Source organism: Macaca mulatta, chromosome 1, assembly GCF_049350105.2.
Source record: "Macaca mulatta isolate MMU2019108-1 chromosome 1, T2T-MMU8v2.0, whole genome shotgun sequence".
Taxonomy (NCBI): domain Eukaryota; kingdom Metazoa; phylum Chordata; class Mammalia; order Primates; family Cercopithecidae; genus Macaca; species Macaca mulatta.
The window spans coordinates 40,314,356-40,336,971 of NC_133406.1; the positions used below are offsets into that span (position 1 = coordinate 40,314,356).

Sequence of the window (22,616 nt, forward strand, 5' to 3'; positions counted from 1 at the left end):
ATGTTCTTTGCAAACAGAAATAGTCCATCCCATCTAGTTAAGGAAAAGGTTACATAGATCTCAGTTCTTTATCCTAGAACCCATGTGGTTAGATGGGTTTGAGAATTCAGGATTTTCCTTAGTTTAGAAAACTAATACATTTTATGTAACAGCACATCTGAGGCAAAACCCTGTAATTAAACTTTCCTAATACAGCATATTAATGAGTTTATAAGAAAAATATCTACTCAGTGATCATTTTAATAAAGGCTTTGGAAAAGGCATTTGATAAAATTAAACACTAATGACCAATAAAATACTTAAGAAATGGAGTAGAAAAATACTTTCTTGACTGCTTTAAAGGGTATTATCTAAAATCAGTAGTAAACACTGCACTAAAAATGGGCCCCAGAGCAGTGTTACTCGAAATGTTACAGTTTGTGAGGAGGTAAGTACAGAAATAAGTAGACATTTAGAAATACAGTATTGTGACAGGTTGTTCCCAGTGGATTAGGGGAAACATTCAGCCAGTTCTTCATTGCAGACAGTTTGAGATGCACTGCTCCACAGACTTAACCTCTAAACAAAGATGGTAATATTACAAAGAAAGGAGGTGTGACACATGGGTCTCTTAAATATTAAAAGAATTTACTAGTCTCTGTGAAGACGAAAGCACTGACAACTGCCTTGACTTTTTCTCTTGCAGGTAGCATCTCCTCCCCCACTTACTGATACTCCTGACACTACAGCAAATGCTGAAGGAGATTTACCAGCAACCATGGGAGGACCTCTTCCTCCTCATCTGGCGCTCAAAGCAGGTAAGGGACTTGAATGCGTGCACATGATGGAGAATAAGATACATACAATCTTGATCACCATCTCTGTTTCTCATTTTGGGTAGAAAGAACTGCAGTAAACTCTTGATGTTAAGAGACAACCCAAGGCCTTCATAAATTTGCACATACTACCAGATCATTTATTTTTTTCTTAGAACGTGTGGTACAGCATAGTTGTTTGCTGTCATTAACTTTTACTAAATTTTTCTGAGTAAATAGATTTTGCATAGGCTAGAATATTTGGTGAAAGAATCTTAGGAATTGCCTTTTCTTGTTCCTTATTCTTACTAAATATATTGTTGACTTGTTTACCCTGTGGATCCTGGCCATTGCCGAATTCTATATGCAGTAAATCCTCAGTAGGTTCTTGGAAACTGCGGAATGACTTACAGCAGGTCCTAGAATAACTTGTTTCCTTCAATGTTATTCTCTTACAACATTGTTTAAAGTCTTCGTTTCCAAGAATCAAGCAGTGATGTTAAGTGAGGACTTAAGTGTATAGTCACAGCTTGTATTGGGATGTCTACCATATGGTAGATTAACTAGGATTTTGGTCAGATTGCTTAAGTCTCATATCTGTTATTTATTAAATAACAGTAGTATTTGCTTCACATGATTGCTTTGAGGGATAAACTTTTTTAAATGCATGTAATAAACTTAGAGTTAATAGTGCTAGCTGCTGTTTTTACTTATTTGGCGTTTTCATCAATAGTTACCTTATTTCCGTCACTAGTCCTAGCAGGTAGCTATCTTTTCAGAGTCACATTTATCAAAGAAATGGTTTTATCGTTCAATCTGTTGTTACATATGTAACAAGTTTAAAACAAAGCTATATTGATAATATATGCTAAATTAGCCATTTCCTGTTACAACCACTTCTGTCATTCACTACTAAGATAGCTTCCCCCTGCATGTTAGCCTCAGAATTTGTAGTCGGAACGTGTACTTCAGGGATTGATGTAACACTTTTCAAGTAAGCCATGGACATTTCAGGCTCCTTTCCAAATTGAAACCATGAATTTCTAAACATGGAGGGTCAAAATATAAATTAGGATAATCTTTTTTTTTTTTTTTGAGGCAGAGTGTCGCTCTGTCACCCAGAACGGAGTGCAGTGGTGCAGTCTTGGCTCACTGCAACCTCTGCCTCCCTGTTCAAGTGATTCTCTCACCTCAGCCTCTCTAGTAGCTGTGATTACAGCCACATGCCACCATGCCCGGCTAATTTTTGTGTTTTTAGTAGAGACGAGGTTTCACTATTTTGGCCAGGCTGGTCTCAAACTCCTGACCACAAGTGATCCACTCTCCTCAGCCTCCAGAAGTACTGGGATTACAGGTGTGAGCCACCATGCCCAGCCATAAATTAGGATAATTAGTTAATGTATTTAGGATTTTTCTACAGTTACGACTCATTAAGAGAACAATTTTTTTTCTTTTAACAGAAAATAATTCTGAGGTAGGGGCCTCTGGCTATGGTGTTCCTGGGCCCACATGGGACCGAGGAGCCAACTTGAAGGATTACTACTCAAGAAAGGAAGAACAAGAAGTGCAAGCGGTAAGGCCAGCACCCTAGGTTACATCTCTGAGAATGTGATTTGGGACTTAGTTAACAGCAAGGCTTAGGATATTAACAAGTTAGTAATTGGGTGCATTTTTTAACAGGTTATTCGAGACTACTTATTAGCACAAGTCATCATAAAGCTAAACTACTCATTTACTCTTGTTATTCACATTGCCTATGGAGGAAAAAGTATTTTTTCTTGGCAATAATAAAAAGGTTTCCTCTTCAACTTTATAGGAAATGTAATTATGTCAGGGGACCTTATTTTATGAGCACTTAGAGTAAAAAATGTCTTTAGTAGTATAGCTAATTTTTCCACTAAATGTATTCAGAGTGTTCAAACAAGCACAAAGAAGTTGTCATTTTTTTTTTTTTAGGAAGAATTTAAACGCAATGTATTAACCAATAGCTTGTTTATATAATAGGGCCTTTAGATGCAGTAGAAACTAATTCTGGTTCAGTTTTTGACTAGGATTATAAACTATCAAAACAGCTTTTGCATTATAAAGGATAGTACAAAGACGGTATTAAAAATTTCTGGGTCTTAAGTGTGTATAACTAAACTTAATGCAGCCAAATTTATCATTGATTCTGCAGACTCTAGAATCAGAAGAAGTGGATTTAAATGCTGGGCTTCATGGAAACTGGACCTTGGAAAATGCTAAAGCTCGTCTAAACCAGTATTTTCAGAAAGAAAAGATCCAAGGAGAATATAAGTACACCCAAGTGGGTCCTGATCACAACAGGTTTGCTTGTTTCGTTCTTTTCCTTCTGTAGTAAGTTAAGGTGGTTTTGGATATTCACTGTTGAATGTAATCTATTTTTGTACATTGGTTAATTGTGTGGATTAGAAGTGAGTTATTAAAAGATACGTTGATTTGCCCAAGAATAATTACTGATATGTATTGTGCAGTTTCCATGGTTTTCACGAGTGTGAATTTTAGCTGTGTTAGAAGTTCAGCGTAAATCTGCTTTTTGTCATGCTAGACATTTGAGATGCTCATTTGAATCTGAGAGGCAAAAGTCATAACCACAAGTGCTAGTTTGTCCCTAGTTGATTTAAAAACCAGCCAAAGGTGGTGATTTTTTTCACCTTGGTATTGTTAGAGGCCGTTACGATTTCTTTAATGGGTCAGGTTAGATACTTAAGTTTTGAGTCCCAGAAGTACATCGTATTGCATCTACATCCACATTTCACTTAAGCCTTGAAAACTGCCAGCTTTCTTAGGAGTCCTTTTGAAATTTAAGGGCTTATCTAAGTAAGGTCGAAAAGGAACAGCCTTGGTCTTTGTATGTGGGGTATACTTTTATACTGTTAAATGTATAAAACTGAATATAAAGGGAGGTCGTTTTAACAGTATGTTTCTCAGCCTGCTTGCTGTTCTTCCTGAGAGCATTCCAGGGTGTAGTAATTATTACTCCCAGGAAGGCTCATATGGATTAGACTTTTCTGGGGAGCGATGTATTTTTATTAGAAGGGAGGGGAGGTTGTAATGGAAACCTTTTTGAATGATTCAGTTTGCTGTCCGTACTTATGAAATAAATTATCCAAATATATTAAAAAATATTTTTATCAAAAATCAAAGTGTTCTCCCTTGGATGCATCTAGCGACCCTGAAATAATTATTATTAATACAAAATTTTGTCACTGATCAAAATGATATTTAGAGCATGGTTCCCCCTTCCTCCCACTGTTTTGTTCAATCCTGAATTCTCAAATATTTCTGGTGTCAGCCTTTTAAAACCCTCAGGTTGCAAAGGAGTGATACATTTGTTGATGATTTGTTTTCTTTCATATTTTGTCTTTCTGAACGGATTGGGCTTGGTAGCACTTGGTGACTTTAAGAACAATAAGATACCTAAGTGTGCCTGAAGCTCATCGTTGCAGACATTTTTTGTTATCAGTATCTTACCATAGATTTCTGATACAAAGCAGTGACGAATTCAGGAAAAGACAATGTGGGAGGCACAGAAATTGGGGGAGCCAGGACAGCATTGCTCTTTGTATGTCCTTTTATTTAAAGGCATAACAGACAGCAACACCAGAGGTCTGTGTTCATACACACATGTGCTGCTGCTTAGGCTGAACTAAGCAATCACATGGGAAACTATTGTAAACTGATTTCTGGTGTCGCTGTTCCCCCTAGGTGGAGGAGAATGAGATTGAGTGCTGACTTTAAGCCTGGCTGAGAAACATACTGGCATCGATGTCATTAATGAAAGGGTGGATGTTGTTCCCCTGAAAGCCAGTGGCCTTTGACCCCTGAAGCCGCTGTGCCTGAAGGTCAGTTCACACGAGGTATAGGAAGGAGTCTTAACATTTATTTTTTTCTTAAGCCTCACCCAGCCTTTTATTCACACCACCAAGTCTAGGTTAGAATGTATCTGAGCAGTGAAGGGACCAGAATGCATAGTTTTCAAAGGGCAGTTTTTCCCTTACTAAAACCTAAATTCATTTTTTAGACTCTGCTAGCAGTTTTAGATGTAATGTTACAACATGTGTTTTATTCTCCAGGACCTGATTTAAATAAATGTGATAAAAATAGGCTAAGTTTTTTGTCATCCAGGGCTGCTTCCAACTGCAGGCAGATGTGAGAACTCTGCCTCAGGAGCCATTGATTATGCACAAAGTGTATGTGCATGTGTGTTTGCGTATATTAGCTTAATAGATCGCAGTCATTACTGAGTGGCCTATGCAAAGGAATCTTACAATAATTATAACTGTAATGTAAAACATTTGGGGCCTGCTTTATTTCTTGGCTCCAAGCTAAGTGGAAAATTCCTTTTCATGGAATGTGTTGTAGCTCTTGAGACTCCAGCCTTTGGAATAAGAGTAAGTAAATATAAAATCTAATACCCTAACGTTTTCCTTTCATGAACAATTGGCTCATCAACTTTGATTATAGTTGTGTTATGCCATGTTGTATATTATATGAAGTTTATATACTTCATTTGTTCTAGGGTTGGGCAGAAATAAATGTTGGTAATTTTTTTTTTTTCTGTGATTTGCCTAAGCAGTTGGAAAGCCTGCCTGACTTGGGAGACCTGGATTTGCCAGTTTCTAACAGTGAAATTTCTAACCTTGCTTGTATATGTTGTTACAGGAGCTTTATTGCAGAAATGACCATTTATATCAAGCAGCTGGGCAGAAGTAAGTGTTACTGTTACCCAATATTCCAAGTCTTTGTATAGAGAAGGAATCTTCACATTTAAGTCTTGAAATACAGAAGCTGTATTATTGAAAGAGCACGTGATATAAGATAGCATCTAGGGTATATATTAGAATATTAGTAATTATAAAGTAGAGGCAAAGTCTCCCAGTTTGCATGTGAAAACAGACCGTGTTAGTGTAGTATTTCAAAAGTAAGACACAGTGAGATGATTAGGAATCTGCCAGCGTCAAAGAATTTTAAACTTTTTTTTTTTTTTGAAATGGAGTCTTGCTCTGTCGCCCAGGCTAGAGTGCAGTGGCGTGATCTCGGTTCACTGCAAGCTCCGCCTCCCGGGTTCACCCCATTCTCCTGCCTCAGCCTCCCCAGTAGCTGGTACTACAGGCGCCAGTCACCACGCCCAGCTAATTATTTTGTATTTTTTAGTAGGGACAGGGTTTCGTCATGTTAGCCAGATGGTCTCGATCTCCTGACCTTGTGATCCGCCCGCCTCAGCCTCCCAAAGTGCTGGGATTACAGGGGTGAGCCACTGCCCCTGGCCTTAAAACATTTTTTCATTTTTATATATAAAATGAGTTATTTTGAGTGGATGGGTAATACTAAGGGAGAGAGGATAAAGGCGGGCTAACTTATGTCAGCTCACTTATCAAGGTTAATTTGGCTAGTTAGGCAGAAAGATATCTTTGTACCCCTTTGCTTTATATTCATCTCTCCTAAAGCTGAATGATACTGGAGGAGAGGAAACTTTCTATTAATATTTTCTTTAAGGATATGAGTAACTTAGCTTTAGTTTAATGCTGAAGTCAGCAAACTATATCCCTCTGGCCAAATCCAACTTACTGCCTGTTTTTATAAGAACTGTTTTATTGTGTAACATAGCTACACTCATATTTTAGACTTCACAGGTCACACGTTGTTATTTTCGTTTTATTTTTACAAATCCTGAAAACCGTAAAGCCATTCCCAGGCCTGTGGTTTGTCAAACTCTATTGTCAGTAAGTGCTTTCACACATTAAAGGCAGAGTTGAGTAGTTGTGACAAGAGACTCTATGGCCTGCAAAGCCTAAAATATTTATTATTTGACCCTTTATGGAAAAAGTTTCCCAAATCCTGGTCTAGTTAACCACTCTGGACCCAATTACTTTTACTGGTTTATTTTTTACTCTTTGTCTTTTCAAACTATGTTTTCTTCCCCTTTTTTAATGCCCGATGATCTTAACAGTGACAACTTTGTTGAAATAGATTATTTGCTTTCATAATATTGATTTGTATGAGTCCTAGTATCAGCCCGTAACCAAAACAGTTGGTTATTTAGTTGCTAAGCTGTTGGGCAATTTCTTTTGTTTAGCTAGAACCCATGGCATACACTGTATTTGAGAGCTTCTTGTGTACGTAAACCCATAGTTTCTTGTGATGTTTCTTCACTTAGGTGATTTCTTTCTGGTAATCCTGACCTTACATTACAGGGATTTTTGCACGAGAACATGGATCAAATAAGAAACTGGCAGCACAGTCCTGTGCCCTGTCACTTGTCAGACAACTCTACCATCTTGGAGTGGTTGAAGCTTACTCTGGACTTACAAAGAAGAAGGAAGGAGAGACAGTGAGTCTTTAGATTTAATAGACTTGTGAGATAGTGTAGGATTCAATTTAGCTCTTGTTTAGTATTTGGCTAAAGAAGTTTAATTTCAAGGAATCTTACCTCAGGGAATGAAAATGGTCCTGCTAATCATCTCTGTGTCTGGCATAATGTTCATAATAGGCAGTGAGTAAATAACCATTGAAGTAGTTCTTGCACTAAAGGGAACTGACTGTTGGTTTAGGAATATTGTAGACTTAGTATTGACTGTATAGTCTTAGCCCCATTGTAGTAGATTTGAGTAGTGTTGTTATGTGTGATCCTTTTTCCGTAGGTGGAGCCTTACAAAGTAAACCTCTCTCAAGATTTAGAGCATCAACTGCAAAACATCATTCAAGAGCTAAACCTTGAGATTTTGCCCCCGGTAAGCATAAAGCTATTTAGTTCACATTTGTGTAAAACACTCAGTAGACAAGCAAGTCATATTTTTTTTTTCTTATTTTTTAATAGCCTGAAGATCCTTCTGTGCCAGTTGCACTCAACATTGGCAAATTGGCTCAATTTGAACCATCTCAGCGACAAAACCAAGTGGGTGTGGTTCCTTGGTCACCTCCACAATCCAACTGGAATCCTTGGACTAGTAGCAACATTGATGAGGGGCCTCTGGCTTTTGTGAGTGTAATATTGTTTTTGAGATGAGACTCTTGTGTTTTACTCTTGACTATACTTCATTAGTATGTCTAGGTAAAAAATGGATTTATTTTGAAGCAGAATTACATGCTTTGTTTGACCATGTTGGCTTTTTGTTTTACAGGCTACTCCAGAGCAAATAAGCATGGACCTCAAGAATGAATTGATGTACCAGTTGGAACAGGATCATGATTTGCAAGCAGTAAGTCTGAATTATTTAGACATGTAGTGCCCAGAGCTTCAGAACATTCTAGGTTTGGGTAAAAAGTCAAAGAATAATACATTTTGCCCTTTTTAGGAGGGCACATCAAAAGATATGTACCAAACTGCTTAATCCTAGTTACCCCAGAAGTTAGTTGCTGTGAGTTGAGGGCCTGGGAGATAATTTCACTTCTTAATGTAATTTAATAAAAGTGGAGAGATTCAGGGCAGTAACTCCTTTTGTTGTTGGGTTTTTTGTTGTTGTTTGTCTTTGTGTTTTCCAAATAAAAAATTAAAATGTTAGAAGGAGTGCATGTGCGATGTTCAGGGACAATGAGAAAATTTAGTTTTTGGACAACACCAAAAGATACATTCTTCAGAAGTTTAGTGGAAAGAAGCAGTTCTATTAGAGAAATTTTTTGGGGAAAAAAAAAAAAAAACATTTTATCACTAAGCCAATGGAAATCTAAAAAAGAGATGGAAGTTTGGTTTTTTTTGTTTGTTTGTTTTCTCGAGACAAAGTCTCACTGAGTTGCCCAGGCTGGAGTACAGTGGCATGATCTCGACTCACTGTACCCTCCGCCTCCTGGGTTCAAGCCGTTCTGCCTCAGCCTCCTGAGTAGGTAGGATTACAGGCGCGTGCCACCACAGCTGGCTAATTTTTGTATTTTTAGTAGAGATGGGGTTTCACCATGTTGGCAAGACTGGTCTCGAACTCCTGACCTCATGATCCTCAGCCTCCCAAAGTGCTGGGATTACAGGCGTGAGCCACTGCTCCCGACATCTAGAGATGGAAGTTTTTTGAAGGATCAAGACAGTTGCTTCTAATGTGTTGGTAGAAATTTGACTAAAGTGTGACTTTTCTAATGCAGATCTTGCAGGAGAGAGAGTTACTGCCTGTGAAGAAATTTGAAAGTGAGATTCTGGAAGCAATCAGTCAAAATTCAGTTGTCATTATTAGAGGTGCTACTGGGTGTGGGAAAACCACACAGGTTCCCCAGTTCATTCTAGATGACTTTATCCAGAATGACCGAGCAGCAGAGTGTAACATTGTAGTAACTCAGGTAAGTAGTAGACCAACCATGAAATACCTGGAGACCAGACTATTTCTAATTCTTTCTTTAACTACTTTTTGTGATTATATAAGGTTGTGAGAGTTAGTGTTGTGCCCTTGAAATTAAATTTAAAAAAAAAAACAACAAACAATAAAAAGAACTTAAGTCTTTTTCTAATCTCTAGTATGCTACACTAGTAAGCAGAACTGGACTATGAGGGATTCTTTTTATCTGGGCTTAAAGGGAGTCTCTGGGCCTAGAATCAGACTGTCAAGATTAAGAATTCTTTGTCCTAATGTTCATCCAAATCTTTATCATCTCTGTCTTACCACCTTGATATTGAATAAAAACCAGTAAAACAGGTAATGGTTAACTTATGCCATGTTCTATTTTAAGCAGTAGCTTTTAAGAAAAAACTCAATCGAAGTTCGTAATGACCCTAAGATGTAAGTACTATTTCACATAGTATTTGTCTTTCAGTAAATTAACTCACAAAGAAGGTAAAATGCCCACGGTTATACAGAAAGAGGTAGAACTAGGATTAAAAAACCAAGCAATCTGCCTTTTAGGATTCTTCCTTAACTAACACTGTATTACCTTACCAGCAATGAGCAGTGCCTGCGAGTTTGTCCGAGTACTTAGGGAAGAACTGATTAGCTGTTCTCAGGTTAAAGCAGTTCCGTTGGCTCTACCCTGTACTTCAGGCACTTGATGGGAGAGCATTGCAAATAGCCAGGTACTACCTCTCAGGTAGGCTTACATCTTGACTTAGAAATTTTTTTTTTCCCCAGTGGGTTAATGTTGCTTAATCTGGGAAACATAATCAATTTTCAGAGGAGAGTTACGAACTTTGAAATAACAAAAAGTGTGCATGTTCATTTACATTTGCATGTATAAAGCATATATCTGAAGCTTTTTAACATTTCTGAAATTGAGATGCATTTTTATAATGTATGTTTTATATGAGAATTGGGTTTTCACCTGAAAAAAATTGCTGAAGGAATCACGTTGCATCCTAAGGCTTATGATATCTTAGCCTTGAAAAAAATATGATAAATTCACGTTTTTCTGGGAAAGGATTCCTAGCTTTCTTGTTCACAAAATTTTCTTTGATTTCCCGACTCACCCCTAAAACTGGCTATGGATTTTTTGACTTACAGTGAAGGCCCGAGCCCCAGATATCATCACACTCCAATAAAAATTCTTATTCTTAATTCTTAATTCATCTTTCAAGAAGAACATTGTTCAAGAGTGTGCAATTTTACAGAAGGGAAGCCTTGAGCTCAGCTCTGCTCTGCTCTTACCCGCCTGTCCCCTCTCTTACCACTATCCATTTCTAATCTCAAAAGCAGTTCCAGCATATAGCAGAAAGAAGTGCAGAATTTAACAGGCGAGCTGAAGACAGGCGTCTCAAGTTGTCTGCATGTCATAAATAGAGTAAAAATTCCTGCCCAAGTGAGAAGTGCTTTGTCTCACTGTCTTTTAAAATGTTCAGTGGCATGGAAATGTATTAGCAAACCTGTGTCTTCTGATTTGGGGTGAATTACTGTCATATTGCATCTACATTCTGTGACTTACGTTTTTGTCCTAGTGTTTGTCCCAAAGTCAGTCTCATACCTCTGAACTGTAACAAGTCTTGAAAATTTTAAAAACCTGTATTGTGTCCTAATATGTACGTAGTTCGAAAGTCTCAACTAAACATTTATAGTTCAGCCATGAAGGTCCGGTAGGTCTAAGATTTAGTTAAACGCATTCAGATTCATCAGCACCTACCTATAATATGAAAAGTAGGCCTGGGCGTGCTGATTGGTTATTACAGAATACAGTTTTTTATTTTTGTTTTTAATATACTGTACTGTTGGCACAGTCTGAGATAGCAGTATTTATTTTTGCAGTAATACCGCTGTTGAATCATTTTTCCCTTATCTTACACTTGTAGCCATCTATAGGAAACCACATGAAGTCATCAGTTAAGTATTAGAAAGTTTTTTTATGTTCCTGATTTTAAGTGTATTATCTCAGTTCACAGAGCACAAGTTGAGTTATGGACTGGAGTATAACAGAATGAGTAGCTCAAACCATGACATCAGCCTTAGTGTAAATTCTCAACCAAACTCACTGAATTCTCTCCTTCAGGCTATCCATGCTCAAGCCACTTAAAACCTGTGGGCTATATGCAGAAAATTTTAAGTAGGAAACAGTTATCTTCTACCTTTAAAGTTGTTTGAAAGAGACAAATTTTAATTGTAGGATATAAATCAAGCATATTAAATTAATGTGGTTTTATCGATCCTGTACTTACTCCATAGTACCATCATTTCAGGATGTGAGCTGTTCTTTATACAAAATAAACTCAGAACCTTAGAAGATGGAGGTGATGAAGCCTGATACATTTTGTAGTATCTAGTGCATTAGGAATCTTGACATTTTGTGGCAGCTTAGTCACATTACTGTGTATTTAACGCTCAGATGTGAAAAAGAGCACAGTTGGGACCTTTTAGAACTTCAGTTCTGAAAGATGGAAGAAATTGCTGCAGTTGTGGGTAAATGGCAAGAGGTGTACATCAAAGGTATGGATTCTAGAATACTACAAAATAACAATTTGGGAGATACCTCCAACCTCTTGTGGTATAGAAAGTGTTACCCAGTACCTGGTACATAGAAATTTCAGTGAGTGCTTAGTACGTATTATTAGCACTACTTCAGTTAAACCAGTCAGAAGTGTGAGGAAGAGGTTAGCACTTGGAATTACCTACTACTATGGCTGGACTCCAGGCAAGAGTAGTAAAATTCTAAAGAGAAAATGAGATAAGCAGATACATGGAATGAAAATTAAAAGAAAAGCACATATCTGGAGGACAGTTGGAACTATTCTTCCAACTTTCTGTTGGAAAAATACCTTTTGCTTTCATCAGTGGTACTGTCTAACTAGTCTCACTTTTGTCAGTTCCTGTTTTGTTTTTAGCATATTTAGTAATCCAAGTGTAACATAGTTAAAATAATAAAAGGTAAAGTAACTGGAAAAAGGATTATATTGGGAGTAAAGAAAATTTGAAGTCTTAAGTCATTTATGTGTCCTTAGGCAAAAATCACCTCTGAGCTTGTGTTTTTAATCTACTAGAGTGCAGCAGGAAAAGATTTTACTAGTATTCTGAAGCATAAATAAGGCATATGCCGCCCTGGTTTTTACTGTTATATTACACAAATATGATTTCTAGATGTCTCTATGTTCTTGATTCTTATTTATATTTGAGGAATATAGAATATGTGTATATTCTTATAATAGAAGTGGCCCTGCAGGTATAGATAGAACTTGTTTTACCTATGAGCCGTGCCTTGTATTTATTCACTGGCAGAATATATAAAATAATAATTGAAGCACAGAAGATCATGGGAAAAGCAATAGATTATTTAAGGGATAAGGAGAGCATCTTCATATGCTGTAAGGTGGCATGCAGTCTGAGAAGTGTTTAAATATTCATTGATACTCTCAGGTTAAGCATTGTCATCCCACAAAAAATGCCTGTCCTGTGAATATTTCTAATGAGCTAAGAATTAATAATTAGAATTTTTTTATTGCTTTTTGTGTACTACAAGAGTAATACATACACCTTGGGGAAATTTTAAGAATAGAATAATTTTTTAAAAATCCAAAACCCAGGCCAGGCTTGGTGACTCACACCTGTAATTACAGCACTTTGAGAGTTCAAGACAGTTGGATTATTTGAGTGCAGGAGTTTAAGACCAGCCTGGGCAACATGGCGAAATTCCATCTCTACAAAAAATACAAAAATTAGCTGGGTGCGGTGGCTCAAGCCTGTAATCCCAGCACTTTGGGAGGCCGAGACGGGCGGATCACGAGGCCAGGAGATCGAGACCATCCTGGCTAACACGGTGAAACCCCGTCTCTACTAAAAAAATACAAAAAACTAGCCGGGCGCGGTGGCAGGTGCCTGTACTCCCAACTACTCGGGAGGCTGAGGCAGGAGAATGGCGTGAACCTGGGAGGCGGAGCTTGCAGTGAGCTGAGATCCGGCCACTGCACTCCAGCCTGGGCGGCAGAGCGAGACTCCGTCTCAAAAAAAAACAAACAAACAAAAAAAACCAAAAATTAATTAGGCGTGATGGCTCCTCAGTGTAGTCCCAAGTACTTTGGAGGCTGAGGTGGGAGGATTGCTTGAACCTGGGAGTAATTTTTTGTTTCTTGAGAGACAGGGTCTTACTCTGTTGGGATTGCAGGGACACACCATCATTGCTTACTGCAACCTCAAACTCCTGGGTGGAGCAACCCGCCAGCCTCAGACTCTGGAGTAGCTGGGACTAGAGGCCTCTGTCACCAGACCTAGCTGATGTTTATTTTTGTAAAGATGATGTCTCACCGTGTTGCCCAGGCTGGTCTTGAACTCATTGCCTCCAGCATTCCTCCTGCCTTGGCCTCCCAAAATGTTGGAATTCACTGGCTAGCTACTACACCAGGCTTAAAGATGGTTTCTGATATTTTCATATGTATGCTGGGATGGACATACGTGTATACTCTTTGATTAATTGGATTAAATTCCTAGACATAGAATTGTTGGGTCAGAGGGTATGCATATTTTAACTTTTAAGCAGTTTGCCACACTCCCGTCAAGAAAAATTACAGATTTCTAGTCAAATCAACGAGAGATGAAAAATTTCTCTTTTTAATATGTATTTTAAATGTTTTTTGTTTAAGTCAAGGGCTGTTGAGGAAACTGGAAGTTGGTAAATCAGAGAAGCATACAAAATACGGGAAAGAGATTGCGGGGTCATTTATTTCTTTGGTGTTGGAATAGTTGTCTTGAAATTAATGTTATAGTCATACTTACAAATTTAGCAAAAAGTGCTTCTGATCATGGTTTACAGGCACTTCTTGTAATTAGTAATATGTGATAATACAGGCACCTCCTGTACTAGTATTTAAAACCTCTATCGTGGCTTCCTTGGGATTTAAGATGTTTGTGTGTTTTTTTTTTTTTGTTTTTTTGTTTTTTTTTTTGAGACGGAGTCTCGCTCTGTCGCCCAGGCTGGAGTGCAGTGGCCGGATGTCAGCTCACTGCAAGCTCCGCCTCCCGGGTTTATGCCATTCTCCTGCCTCAGCCTCCCAAGTAGCTGGGACTACAGGCGCCCGCCACCTCGCCCGGCTAGTTTTTTGTATGTTTTAGTAGAGACGGGGTTTCACCGTGTTAGCCAGGATGGTCTCGATCTCCTGACCTCGTGATCCGCCCGTCTCGGCCTCCCAAAGTGCTGGGATTACAGGCTTGAGCCACCGCGCCCGGCCTTAAGATGTTTGTGTTTTGTGGGTAGTTAAGAACTAAAATAGATAACTGCTTGAGAAACGGGCCATCTCCTACGCATATTCAGTTTAGGAGTAATCTGGAAACCACAAGGATCGTAGACTTGAAAATAACCCCAAGGTGGCAAAGCCATCTCTGAGAACCAGTAGCCTGTGAACACAACACCTCAGAAGAGTCAAATATCCTAATATTTTAAGTCTTTCTGGAAGCCAGCTGTTAGTGGAAGTGTTAGAAAAGAAAAAAAGAAGAAAAACTATAGGAAAGACAGTAGTAGAAAAGGGGGATGATAGGTTGTAGAATGCAAGCAACTTTTTGAAAGTACGCAGAAAACTTGGTGGTTACATTTTATACCTTTAGTGAAATATCATTTTCACATTCCTTGACTCAAGTATGTAGGACTCTTTTGATGGAAAGATACAGAGCCCATACTTTCATGTAACACTATTTTTCAGGGTAACTGAGGTGCAGAGCACTGTGTATCTCATTTTGTTCTCACTGAATCTCTGGATGAAAGTGTGTATATTTGATGTGTTGATATTTAAACAGCTGATCTGACTTACAGGAGTTGAACCTTCAGAACTTCGGTAATTTCTATGAACTATAGAGAAATTCAAGAAAATGGTGAAATAGCTGGAAAAATCCTTACCCATTGCTAAATAAGATTATTGAAAGGATTGTTTAGTACAAAGAAGATAGTGATCGGTAAAAGCTACCAAAATTCTACACAGTGTGTTCAACAAAGTAGCTTTCATTCTTCTATCTTTATGGGCAGGATAAATATGAGCCCAGTGATAGTATACTTTTACATGTTACTAGCCTCATACCCTAATTAACTCTTGTATTAGGAGAATAGAAATTAAAATCATGTTTTATATTAAATATTACATCAGCCTCTGGTTTCCTAGTCATGTCCTAACATGAGATATCAAATAGGTACTTAAGTAAGTATGAAACTCAGAAAAAGTTTTCTCAAACAAGGAACTGAAATCTAGCCTGTCATCAGGAACTTTTAGACAGAATCAAACCCAAGGCAACTTAAAAGCATGCAGTATATAAATCTTCGTGTACCTCTGTAGCTGTACATTAGGCATGTCCTCATAGTATCCACCAAGTAAAGATTGTTTTTGTACTTAGAAGACATGGAACACTTCAGAAGAGTTTCCATAAAAAGGTCCAACGCTTAATCTATAGCATTCCGCTTAGAGTCTTGCAGATTGATTGTTGGAAATAGCAATACACAGTCAGTTTTTCCTGCTGTGTGAGCTCATCAAAAACAGTGATTTCAGTTTCCTATCTCTAGCACCTTCTCTGGCACCTGATGCAAAAGTGCATTGAATGTTTGTTTGCTGAGTTAATAACTGAGCAGAAGGTTGTCACAGTACGTATGGCCAAGAAGGCAATTGTTCACCTTCCTGATTCCCATAGGTCTCAGTTAAATAATTTTCTAAAACTGTGTTTTTAGTGTGGCAATCAGTTAAAAAAACAAACTCCCCTACGTATGCTGTGCCCTGTTACTGGAAAATCACTTTGAATACTATTTAAGAGTTGGAGACAATGACAAATTGTAGAATCATTTTATATACAAAATGAAAAACAACATTTAAGTTAGTCTGCCATAGAATCAAATAGTATTTTTTGTACATTTATTGTTTCTGTTAATTATTCAGCTGGATTACTACAATAATCCAAAAATGCTAATAAGTGTATCTAACTTTGTAGTTGTTAAGTCGCTTTACTTTTTTTCTGTCTCAGCCCAGAAGAATCAGTGCAGTTTCTGTGGCAGAGAGAGTTGCATTTGAAAGAGGAGAAGAGCCTGGAAAAAGCTGTGGCTACAGTGTTCGATTTGAGTCTATACTTCCTCGTCCTCATGCCAGTATAATGTTTTGTACTGTAGGTCAGTAATGTATTTTGATCTTTCATTTGAGGTCCATATTGTGGTGTTAGTGAAGAAAACTTGATAGCAGAACAGAATGACTGGAAAGAAGTAATGAGCCAGTCTCAGATTTCTCGTTTAAATGAAACTTGGCAGTTTTTTCCTTCGTGGAAAGTATGATATACCCATTAGATCTTGTAGCTTAGAGAAAATGAAATCATAAAATCATTGAAAACTATATTTCATAGTACATTATCACTTTTTAATAGTTTAAGTGTAAATGTGATTGTTTTCTAAAATGATGCTGGGGTATCCTAGTTGAAATATAATTGTTCAGAGATTTGCTTCTTTGAACTTTTCTATAGTTTGTTGCTTGTTTTTCTTTTCAAGGTGTACTCCTAAGAAAATTAGAAGCAGGCATTCGAGGAATCAGTCATGTAATTGTAGATGAAATACATGAAAGAGACATTAATGTAAGTAACTTGAGAGGTACAATAAGGTACTAATTCTGCTATTTCTAACAGAAATCAGTAGAATGTCTTTGCTTTGTTTTCCATTTTCCCCGTTTTTATCATTATCAAAACCATGAACTTCAATCACTAAGATGTTGAAAATCCTTTTTTAGCGAGATTCTTCAATCTTTTTTTTGTTTGTTTTTTTCCTCGTATTAAACTTTACACAAAGCATTCTGGAGGTGAAGACCTATATCGTAAAGTATAACTGCAATAATAGCTGGCATAATTCAGCAATTGAACTAATGATTTATGACTAAATAGCTGATGGAATTTTTATGATTCGTTTTTCCTTGAATTGGAAGTTTATGATAGATTTTATAATGGTTTTTTGTTGTTGTTGTTGTTGTTTTTGAGACAGATTCTCACTCTGTCACCCAGGCTGGAGTGCAGTGGCACGATCTCGGCTCACAGCAACCTCCGCCTCCCGCATTCAGGCAATTCTGCCTCAGCCTCCTGAGTAGCTGGGACACCATGCCTGATCGATTTTTGTATTTTCAGTAGAGACAGGGTTTCATCATGATGGTCAGGCTGGTATCGAACTCCTGACCTCAGGTGATCCACCTGCCTTAGCCTCCCAAAATGCTGGGATTACAGGCATGAGCCATTGTGCCTAGCCTATAATTAAGAGTCTTTTTAGATGCTTTCAGCTCTGATCTTTTCAGATGTTAATGAGAATCATGCCAAAATTAGGAAGAAACTAGAATTTATTTCCAACCCCTCTTTTGGTCCTTGGCAAAACCTGTGTAAAATCAACTTGCTATGCAATTAAGTGATATGAAACAATATCCAAGCCAAGTAGTATAGTGTCTTTCAAAGATTTCAGTGCATGGGCAGCATGCTTATATAAACTGTCAACTGTGACTCAAAGCATTTCTTCTTTTTTTTTTTTTTTCTTCTCCCATCCCCCATCCTGAAGTTACCCAGGGGCTATCAGCCGTAAGTTCAGTCAATCATTAGCAAACACAAGACATAACTTCAGAGTTTCTAAGTATTTTGGGAGTTATATACCAGGAAAGGGGGTCAAAGACCAAATATATATTTCATAATATCACAAGTCATAAAATTGAATAGTACTCAGCAATAAAAAGAAATAAAGTACTGATTCATCATCCATCAGTATAGATAAATTTTAAAACATTCTAAAAGAAATAAGCTAGAGACAAGAATACTTACCATATAATTTTATGCATATGAAATTTTAGAAAAAAGCAAATCTGGTCTGTGGTGACAAATCAGTAGTGTCCAGGGATTGGGAATTTCCCAATTTCAAGCATAACAGTTAAATTTTTTTGACTGTTATGCTTGAAATATGACATTATTTGATGTACTTTTTATTTAATAAAATTTAAAATAAGGTTAATAAAAGGATTTGGATTTTAGATCTTATGATAGATAATCTGTAACACATAATTTTTTTTTTTTTTTTTTTTTTTTTTTTTTTTTTGAGGCGGAGTCTCACCCTTATTACCCAGGCTAGAGTGCAATGGTGCGATCTCGGCTCGCTGCAACCTCTGCCGCCCAGGTTTAAGCGATTCTCCTTGCCTCAGCCTCTGAAGTAGCTGGGATTACAGGTGCCTGCCACCAGGCCTGGCGAATTTTTTGTATTTTTAGTAGAGATAGGATTTCACCATGTTGGCCAGGCTGGTCTCAAACTCCTAACCTCAGGTGATCCACCCTCCTGGCCTCAAAGCATTTCTTAAAAATTTCTCGGCCGGGCGCGGTGGCTCAAGCCTGTAATCCCAGCACTTTGGGAGGCCGAGACGGGTGGATCACGAGGTCAGGAGATCGAGACCATCCTGGCTAACACGGTGAAACCCCGTCTCTACTAAAAATACAAAAAACTAGCCGGGCGAGGTGGCGGGCGCCTGTAGTCCCAGCTACTCGGGAGGCTGAGGCAGGAGAATGGCGTAAACCCGGGAGGCGGAGCTTGCAGTGAGCTGAGATCTGGCCACTGCACTCCAGCCTGGGCGACAGAGCGAGACTCCGTCTCAAAAAAAAAAAAAAAAAATTTCTCCTCTCACTTTTTTATCTGTTGTTGTTAAACATCTTGAGTTTTGGCAAAACTAAGCTAAAGCAAATAGGTTAATGTAGCTGTGTTCTTAGGGTTTAAATTATTCCAAACACTGGAATAATGTCATGGATTATCCTTGGTATTTTTGTAAAACAGTAAGTGGTTTTGGTCAGCTTAAAAGACTTAGGATGTAAGTAAGTCTGGGCCAGGCACGGTGACTCACGCCTGTAATCCTAGCACTTTGGGAGGCTGAGGTGAATGGGTCTCTCGAGGTCTGTGTACTATTCACAGTGAAACCTTGTCCGGTCCAGTCCTGTCCAGTTTGGTCTGGTCATTTCCAGTCCGGTCTGGTTCAGTCCAGTCCTGACCAGTCTTATCTGGTTTGGTCCGGTCTTGCCTTGGAGTTTCCCTCTTCTGCACAGGCTAGAGTAAAGTTGCTGCATCTCAGCTCACTGCAACCTCCACCCCCGAGTTCAAGCAGTTCTGCCTCAGCCTACGAGTAGCTGGATTGTAGGCGCCCACCACCACACCTGGCTAATTTTTGTATTTTTAGTAGAGACGGGGTTTCACCATGTCCAAGCTGGACTTGAACTGACCTCAGGTGATCTGCCTACCTCGGCCTCCCAAAGTGCTGGGATTTACAGGTGTGAGCCACCGTGCCCCACCTGCAGAAGCTTTTCACAATCTCTTTCAAGGATCTTACCTAGTTCTGTCACCTGACATAGAACACCCAAGTGCACTTACATGCCAATTACTACAAATAATAGAATTTAACAATATGGCTGGATAAAAGGTTAATATACCAAAGGCAGTTGTATTTTTTATACTTACACGAATAGCTAGAATAAAACTTAAAGAAAAATATCAGTGCAGTAGTCAAAAGTTTTCAGTACCTAAGAATAAACAACAAAAACATGCAAGATCTCTACAAGAAAAATAAGTTTTATTACAGAACACTGAAAAAGAAAAGACCGTGTTTATATATAGAAGGATTTAATAGCATATCAGTTATTTTCAAGTTGATTCACATTTTGAATGCAATTCTAATTAAAATCCCAGCAGGGTTTTCCATATAACTTGATGAGGTGATTATAAATACTTAAAAAGATAGATTTATGGCCCCAAATAGCCAGTACTTCTAAAGAAGAGCAGAATGGAGAATCTTTCCTTCCAGATAACAAGACTTGTTTTGAAGCTAAAGTAATCGAGACAGTAAGGTACATGAGTTGACAAATGGGATAAGGCAGGGCACAAAACCACATTGTGTGTTGTATGTTACATAGGAGATGGTGGTGGCATGTCAGATCAGTGAGAGAGGGAATAAGCAATTAAGTAAATGGAACTGGAAACTAATGTTTATTTCAAAGTAGTTGAAATCGGTTCCCTACCTCATAACTAAGTACAAAAATCAACTCCATATAGATTGAGAACTTTAAATATGTTGACGTGAGTTTTTCAAACACTGAAGTAGAAAATACAAAAATATAAATAAGCGTCTTCTAGACAAAAGCGTCTTCTAGTCCAAAAGAAATATGTAAGCCACATAATTTAAATTTTTCTAATATGTTTAAAAAGGTGAAATTAAACATATTTAACCCAGAATATCTAAAATATTTACAACACGTAGTTAATTTTAAAAGTTACATTTGAGATATTTTGCATTCTTTTTTTTTGAGACGGAGTCTCGCTCTGTCGCCCAGGCTGGAGTGCAGTGGCGCGATCTCGGCTCACTGCAAGCTCCGCCTCCCGGGTTCACGCCATTCTCCTGCCTCAGCCTCCCGAGTAGCTGGGACTACAGGCGCCCACAACCGCGCCCAGCTAATTTTTTTTGTATTTTTATTTTTTTTTTTATTTTTTTATTTTTTTTATTTTTTTTTTTGAGACGGAGTCTCGCTCTGCCGCCCAGGCTGGAGTGCAGTGGCCGGATCTCAGCTCACTGCAGGCTCCGCCTCCCGGGTTCACGCAATTCTCCTGCCTCAGCCTCCCCAGTAGCTGGGACTACAGGCGCCCGCCACCTCGCCCGGCTAGTTTTTTTTTTGTATTTTTTAGTAGAGACGGGGTTTCAGCGTGTCAGCCAGGATGGTCTCGATCTCCTGACCTTGTGATCCGCCCGCCTCGGCCTCCCAAAGTGCTGGGATTACAGGCTTGAGCCACCGCGCCCGGCCTTTTTTGTATTTTTAGCAGAGACGGGGTTTCACCGTGGTCTCGATCTCCTGACCTTGTGATCCGCCCGCCTCGGCCTCCCAAAGTGCTGGGATTACAGGCGTGAGCCACCGCGCCCGGCGATATTTTGCATTCTTTTTCTTCATACGATGTCTTCAAAATTTGGTATGTGTTTTACATTTAGAGTACATCTCAATTCAGATTAATGCCACTGTATTGGGCAGCATAGTCTTAAACCTTCGGAAAGGATTGCTGAAAACATGAAATGCACTAACTTTGAAATAAAAGATCAGTGTTTTCTTCTATATTAAAATTAAGGTCATTTGTTTAAACAGAAGATACTTTAAGGAAAACCACAAGCTCGAAGATTCCAATATGTTAGTATAGGAATATATAAGCAACTTTTACAAATCAATAAGAAAAGTTTAAACAACTTAGTAGAAAAATGAGCAAAAATACAGGCAATTTATAGAAGAGGAAACATTTGGCTAATAAACATGGAGATAATCTTGTTGGGACTAATAGGAAAGTGTAGGTCTAGATCACAACAAATAGTTAAGCATTGTCTCCTTAAGTTCTTAGCAACGCTGTTGTATGTAAAAAAGGAAATCCCAACACAGCATAAAATATGCATTCCCATAAAGTAAGTAAAATTTAAAAATACAGTTGGCCGAGGCAGATGGATCACTTGAGGCCAGGAGTTTGAGACCAGCCTGGCCAATATGGCTTGGCTCACCGCAGCCTCTCCCTCCCGGGTTCAAGTGATTATCCTGCCTCAACCTCCCAAGTACCTGGGATTACAGGCATGTGCCACCACACTGGGCTAGTTTTGTATTTTTAGTAGAAACAGGGTTTCTCCATGTTGGTCAGGCTGGTCTCAAACTCCTGACCTCAGATGATCCACCCGCCTTGACCTCCCAAAATGCTGGGATTACAGGTGTGAGCCACCGAGCCCGGCCAGTAGCACTCATTTCTAATCTCCACAACTGTTAGGCTTACAACTGTTCTTAAAAATTGCTGGCCGGGCGCGGTGGCTCACGCCTGTAATCCCAGCACCTTGGGAGGCCGAGACGGGCGGATCACGAGGTCAGGAGATCGAGACCATCTTGGCTAACACGGTGAAACCCCGTCTCTTCTAAAATACAAAAATTAGCCAGGCGTGGTGGCGGACGCCTATAGTCTCAGCTATACGGGAGGCTGAGGCAGGAGAATGGCTTGAACCTGGGAGGCGGAGCTTGCAGTGAGTGGAGATGGCGCCACTGCACTCCAGCCTGGGCGACAGAGCGAGACTCTGTCTCAAAAAAAAAAAAATTGTTACCGATATCTTAAAAATTGATAAAGGACCCACTGTGGTCCTTTATCTTGCACTTCTATGAGCCATCTAAGAAACTGAATTTAATTGATGTCTTGTGGCTGTATAACTCTTTCAGGCGTAGCTTGTTGTATAAACTTAATGTAATTTCAAACATTTTGTTTGTGTTTTAATAGACTGACTTCCTTCTGGTAGTACTGCGTGATGTGGTTCAGGCTTATCCTGAAGTTCGCATTGTTCTTATGTCCGCTACTATTGATACCAGCATGTTCTGTGAATATTTCTTCAATTGCCCCATCATTGAAGTTTATGGGAGGACTTACCCAGTTCAAGGTAATATTGTGGGGGCGGTATAGGAA

The 22,616-nt window shown here is 38.7% G+C and overlaps 1 protein-coding gene across 3 annotated transcripts in view; it reads left to right on the forward strand.

The window, feature by feature from the left end:
* The window catches only part of DHX9 (DExH-box helicase 9), a 49,333-nt gene that overhangs the window by 12,697 nt on the left and 14,020 nt on the right, over positions 1–22,616 (forward strand). The window contains exons 4-15 of one of the 3 annotated variants that reach the window (XM_077994338.1): positions 682–797; positions 2,255–2,367; positions 2,971–3,119; positions 5,478–5,524; positions 7,010–7,146; positions 7,457–7,546; positions 7,633–7,794; positions 7,937–8,014; positions 8,886–9,077; positions 16,136–16,277; positions 16,647–16,729; positions 22,434–22,590. In XM_077994338.1, coding sequence (XP_077850464.1) covers positions 682–797; positions 2,255–2,367; positions 2,971–3,119; positions 5,478–5,524; positions 7,010–7,146; positions 7,457–7,546; positions 7,633–7,794; positions 7,937–8,014; positions 8,886–9,077; positions 16,136–16,277; positions 16,647–16,729; positions 22,434–22,590 — 1,466 coding nt within the window. Of the gene's footprint in view, positions 1–681; positions 798–2,254; positions 2,368–2,970; positions 3,120–4,520; positions 4,658–5,477; positions 5,525–7,009; positions 7,147–7,456; positions 7,547–7,632; positions 7,795–7,936; positions 8,015–8,885; positions 9,078–16,135; positions 16,278–16,646; positions 16,730–22,433; positions 22,591–22,616 lie in introns of those variants that run through there. The other 2 variants (NM_001266188.1, XM_077994339.1) reach the window with 2 other exon arrangements.